The following is a 5,880-nucleotide window of genomic DNA, read 5'->3' on the forward strand; positions in this document are numbered from 1 at the left end:
TTTTGGTATTTTTGATATAGTAGGGTTATATTAGTCAAATTACACATTGTATTAAATTTTCCTTGAGGGATGTGCATGACCTTACCTGACAAACAATTGTGGACGGAGGGAGTACTACGATTTGACACGACTAAGTTTTTCCACTCCTAATTCCTCTCATTTCTACGAAATTTCCCTCTACCGCGTTTACTCGCTCCACCCTTCCTTATAAACCCAACCACTACTTGAGAGTTTTTGTAAATAAAATCTCTTCTTTGAGCTTTGTTCATCTGTAAATTTCACTCCATTAGTACAAAATTGAATCTTTACAGACAAATTATCATCTGGGGTTTAGTGATAAAGCCTTTTCCATTGTTTTTTAGTCCAAAATTGAATCTTTACGGACAAATTATCATCTGGGGTTTAGTGAAAAAGCCTTTTTCCATTGTTGTTTTAGGCCAAGATTCAATCTTTATAGAAAAAACTTCATCCGGGGTTTAGCGAAAAGAGGAAAAAATGGAGAACAATCAGTCATCTTTCTACCAATTCAGTGATAATCTTCGTTTACATACAAACAACTTAGTAAATTTGTCTTCAAATGATTCAATTTGGAGTAGCAATTATGTATCTAAAAGGCCTGAAGAAAGAAGAAACTTTGATATCAGAGTAGGTGGTATGATTAACTCTGTTAGTTCTTTAAATCCATCAAAAAATTTGAATTCAGATTACAATCTTTTTAGTAATGATGGTTGGAAGATTGCTGACATGGCGGCTGCGGCGGCAGCTGGTGGTGGCTCAGCCGTGAAAGGTGGTGGTGGGGTTGGTTTAAATGGTGGATTTAATAAAGGGGTTTACACAAACCCTATGAATTTTAACAATTTTGTGGTGAACTCAAAAGGGGTTAATAATAACAAGAGAAATGGGAAAAATGGTATTTTTGTGGATGATTATGGATTTGTGAATAAATTTGGAAAGAAAAATAACAAGATTAATAGAGAGAGTAATAAGGATTTGGGTGCTAATAATAATAGTAGTGAGAATAAGAAGTTCAAGACTTTGCCAGCATCAGAATCTTTACCAAAAAATGAAACTGTTGGTGGATATATTTTTGTTTGCAACAATGATACTATGCATGAAAATCTCAAAAGGGAGCTCTTTGGTGAGTTTTCTCATTCTTTTGTGTTTCAGTTAATGCATTATTTCGTTGTTGTTACCACCCTTGCATTATTTTGTTGTTATTGCCCTATACTATACTGCTCTCATTATTAATTGACATGTTTTCTCTACTGCCGTATTTCCTTTTTTATAACTACTTTGATTTGCTGCACTTGAGTCGAGGGTCTTTTAGCCAACTGCCGTTGTTGCGCTATACTATACTGCTTTCCGTATTAATTGACATGTTTTCTCTACTGCCGTATTTCCTTTTTTCATAACTACTTTGATATTTGTTGCACCTTTTGCCGAGGGTCTTTAAGAAACTGCATCTCTACCTCTACGAGGTAGGGGTAAGGTTTACACACACTACTCCACTTGTGAGATTACTAAGGATATATTGTTGTTGTTGTTTTGAGCTTTTACAATCGTACCTCTTTATTAACAGTTTCCCTTTTACTATTACTGTCAAGTTTTCTTTGGGACTGACTTTTTATACTATGTTATATTATATATTCTGTATAACAAGCTTTTGCTATAGTAGCCAAAAAATATTAGGACGAACATGCAGTTATAGAGAGGTTTGACTGTATTTCTAGATTGTTCTTAATTGCTGTAATCAGTTGAACTTTGATGTTGTTGGTTAAAGACTTAAAGTACTGGTTTTTGTAAATGACTGCAATTAAGTTATGTTAATTGGATACTTTGCTTGATTTAGTAAATGGACCTACACAGAATAGAATGGAGTGATTAATATAGCCGATCTCAACTGTTTTGGAATTGGTAATGGAACATAGGAGTTTTTTGTGATGCGTTGTTCCAATAGGAGAACATACAATTGTTTCATTTAAGAGAAATTTGCATAAACTTGGTATTCAGTAATATGAGTTCCACAGCTGTAGATGTGGATAAGAATAGTTAAACTAAGATGAATCTCCGAATACTATAAATGGTGTGGATGTATGGGATTATATAGTCAACGTCAACTAATTTGAGATTAAGGTGTAGTTGATCGATTTGTTGTCATTGCACAGAGCATTCTAGTTATTCTTCAACTCTCACAACGAAAGAATAAGTAAAATTGGCATTTTTCTGATATCTGATCTTGTTATATTTCAGGTTTGCCACCTCGTTACAGGGATTCAGTTCGCCAAATAACACCCGGGTTGCCTCTTTTCCTCTACAACTACTCGACCCACCAGCTTCACGGAATTTTTGAGGTTTGTGTCTCTATTTTTCCATGCCGTAAATCTCTCAATTTCGTTGGGATTAGGATCTATTCCTCTTGTTTTTTGTCTGGTAATTTAACTCAATACATGGATTTGTTTTGTAGGCTGCAAGCTTCGGTGGGTCTAACATTGATCCTACAGCTTGGGAGGACAAGAAGAACGCTGGTGAATCGCGCTTTCCTGCTCAGGTAAGACAAGTTTAAGAAAGCTGTTAGTTTCTGTGCAGAATTTCCTTCAGATATTTGAATGCCATCGTAAGGATTAACAATATCCCGTCACCTAAAAAAAGGGGCAGCCTCTCATGAAGGGTCGCATCTGAGGGGTATGTGATGTAGCCCTGACGCAAGAATCAGTAACTCGAACCCATGACTGGATTTTACCGTTGCTCCAAGGCTGCCCCTTCTAATAATATCTCGTTGCATATCATATTTATTTCATTTACTAGATTACAAATGAACTTATATCTAATCTAACTGGAAAAAAAACTCAAATTAAACTGAATGAGGTTCCTGTTTGTTGATTGAGACTTACTACATTGGTCTCAAAATAAATCGAGACTTACTTATCATATTTATTTCATTTACGCGTATAGGTGCGTGTTGTGACAAGGAAAATTTGTGAACCACTTGAAGAGGACTCATTCAGGCCAATTCTTCACCATTACGACGGTCCTAAGTTTCGCCTTGAACTAAACATTCCAGAGGTGATTATTATCTCCTTGAAAAGAAAAAAAAAATTGAACAAGAGATTGTATACTATGTTGCTTGGACCCTCCAAAAATGTTGCTGCACCTGTGTCATATCCTCCTAAAAATGCACAGTTTTTGGAGGATCCGACACACCTGACAATATTTTTCGAGACTCCGAGCAACATAGACTGTACTAGGCCATTTTTATATTATAGTGTGCATATGAGACATTTTGTTTTAACATGAAAATTATGTTTTTGGTTTTGCAGGCCCTCTCTCTGCTGGACATTTTTGCAGAGAAAAATATACTGAATAGTTTGTTAAATTGAAAAGTCTATTGTACATAGGCAATATATGTGATATATAGACAATATATAGCTCTTTTTAATTTGCAGATTATAACTATTTTGTAATCCAACAGGTTTTTGTTATTGTTACATATAATAAAAGTAATGATTAGTTAAATTTTGTTTAAGTTTGTGCTCTGGATGTGTTTATCTTTTTCTCTTTTTGCTTGAGATTAAATTCAGTAATCATTATTAGACATTATTGTTTAGTTGGAACAAACTCCAAAGTAAAATTGGAAAATGCCCCAAAGTATTTTTTTTTTGTTTTTCACCCCGTGTTCGGAGCCCACATTGGAGCTCCGACTAAATTTGGATTGCGCTTTGCAGGGCCCATTCGGGGGTGGTGCTCCTAACATAATTTTCTCCATACTCAGGGCTCGAACTCAAAATCTCTGGTTAAGGGTGAAACACTCTCTATAGTGCACCACAATCCATGTTGATAAATGCCCCAAAATCTTAGTTCAGAGTGCAATGCGTGATGTGTGGATTAAATATTTTCTCATGTTTCTAGAAGGAGTATTCAAAGAAAGTAGTTGGAAAGTAGCTAGTAGAATTGTTGAACTGTTCTCTTACAAAATTGGAACAAGTTTGTTGATGAGTTATTAGTTTGGCACATCACTTTTGATTTAATCAACTTTATGTTTTTGGTAGTATGTAAGCTTTATCTTCTGGTGTCATATCATTATATATGAAAATCTCCTTTTTCCTAACTTGTATAAAATAGTTTATAATTTGAGACATGTATATATAGTAACTCTTCATTTATTTAATATTTCTTCTATTTTAATTTATATGAAAAGTTCACACTTAATGATATAAAAATACTTTTTAAAAAATTGAGAAAATTATTATTGAAGAAAAGATTGTTTTATCTCTTTAAATAGTAAAACCTTTATAGAAAATAAAATGGAGAAAGTATCCAAATCAATAATAATAATAAAAAAATTTCTTGGATCAAGATTCGAAAAGACTAAATTAGTTGGTCTAGGGTAAGGAAAAAGTTATCTAGTAACGATAAATAAAATTGTCAAACCAACTTATGACATCATCAGAACGATGTATATATGTAGATTGATAATTTCTTTTTAAATAAAACTACTTGACAATAATAGAAAAGAAAGATCATGTGATGAATTTATACTAAATAAATATAAATAAGAGCGGATTTTGACATCATCATAGAAGACTTGGCTTTTCTTTTTAATTTTTCCTTGTTTCTTACAATTAGTGTTGAAATTTATGTAAGAAGGTGATGGTTGGGAGCTCACCTAATCTAACTTTTAATTAAAATAGTAGAAACTTTGACTTGCGATAAATCAATAATGTTGACTTTGTCTCAAAGATCTTTTTTTCTTCTTCCTCTCTAGGACGTAGGTTTAGCTGAATGTCGTAAAGTTTTTGTGTTATTTCTCCTCTTTGTTAATTGTGTGTGTCTACTAGTACAAGTCAATAGTTATGTCTCAATTTCAAGTAGGTAAGACTTTAATTTTTCTTCATAAGAGGAAATTAAGAAGAGGGAACAACCTACTAAACTACCCTTTGTCATTTTAAAGCGAAGGACATTAATTTTTTTTTATCAGTCTATTTCAAAAAGAATGATACATTTAAAATTTCTAAACAATTATTTAAATTGACCCCCATAGTTTAGTATCAAAAAAGAGGTTTTATAGTTTAGTATAACTTTACAACATATCTCAAACATAAGTTTCAAAAATCATTTATTTCTTTATTACCTACATCAAATCAAATAATTTAACCTCATAAGTGCAAAATTTTAAGTGAGAATGCATATCACTTTAACCATAGTTTAATGACAAATATGTGTATAAAAAACTTTTTTCTTAAAATTAAAGTATATGTGTATAAAAGACAAATGTCTGGCATTCATTAATTTAAAATAAACACCAAATGCGAATAAATATTAATCCTTTCATGTAAATATAACAACATTTCTACAAACAACTAGGGTCCATAGCTCAGTGGTAGAGCATTTGACTGCAGATCAAGAGGTCACCGGTTCGAACCCGGTTGGGCCCTTTTTATTTCTTTCTATTTTGATCTGTCTTAGTTTCTTAATTCTAAAAAGACAACTTATCAAGTTATAGATAAATTTTTTATACTTGTAAAATGAATTTTATATACAAATATAATTCTTGGCAAAAAAAAAACTGATAAGTTACATCGAAACTATAAGTTGAATTGTAACTCCGCCCCTATCGATAAATCCTTGATTCCTTAAACTTCACCTTTTTCCTCTATTGAAATTTGAAACTATAGAAAAGTTTCTCAAATTTAACAAAATGTACAAGTTGGGTTGGCTAGTGGGCTTTACTAGAAAGTGGCCCAATTAGAACTTCATTATTTTGGACCGTTTACTTTATTATTTGGGATCTTAGCATTTTTATCCGGTCGTAAAAAATATTTTTACATTATTCGTAATAGGTTATAATGTAACGATTGGGTTTCGTCGTTATAGAAAAGTCAA

General features: G+C 32.5%; 1 protein-coding gene and 1 non-coding gene across 2 annotated transcripts; both read left to right on the plus strand.

Annotated features, from left to right (window-relative positions):
- The first annotated feature begins 255 nt into the window (after positions 1-255).
- LOC125814562 (B2 protein-like) lies at positions 256-3,474 on the plus strand. The gene is made up of 5 exons (XM_049494025.1): positions 256-1,138; positions 2,251-2,351; positions 2,465-2,548; positions 2,953-3,063; positions 3,318-3,474. Exons 1-5 carry the CDS (start codon positions 496-498, stop codon positions 3,375-3,377), a joined length of 999 nt encoding a protein of 332 aa, XP_049349982.1. The 5' UTR covers positions 256-495; the 3' UTR covers positions 3,378-3,474.
- A 1,886-nt stretch (positions 3,475-5,360) lies between these two features.
- TRNAC-GCA (transfer RNA cysteine (anticodon GCA)) lies at positions 5,361-5,432 on the plus strand. Its single transcript has one exon. It is a non-coding gene; the product is annotated as a tRNA-Cys (tRNA).
- The last annotated feature ends 448 nt before the right edge of the window (positions 5,433-5,880 follow it).

The sequence above is a fragment of the Solanum verrucosum genome, unplaced genomic scaffold, assembly GCF_900185275.1.
Source record: "Solanum verrucosum unplaced genomic scaffold, falcon-dt-bn FXZP01000268.1, whole genome shotgun sequence".
Taxonomy (NCBI): domain Eukaryota; kingdom Viridiplantae; phylum Streptophyta; class Magnoliopsida; order Solanales; family Solanaceae; genus Solanum; species Solanum verrucosum.

What these genes read in the sequence shown, in the direction of transcription:
- LOC125814562 (XM_049494025.1), top strand. Translation starts at nt 496, where the DNA reads ATGGAGAACAATCAGTCATCTTTCTACCAATTCAGTGATAATCTTCGT. An exon ending in AGCTTCACGGAATTTTTGAG is followed by an intron (nt 2,352 to 2,464) that starts GTTTGTGTCTCT and finishes TTTGTTTTGTAG; the next exon opens with GCTGCAAGCTTCGGTGGGTC. An exon ending in TTGAACTAAACATTCCAGAG is followed by an intron (nt 3,064 to 3,317) that starts GTGATTATTATC and finishes TTGGTTTTGCAG; the next exon opens with GCCCTCTCTCTGCTGGACAT.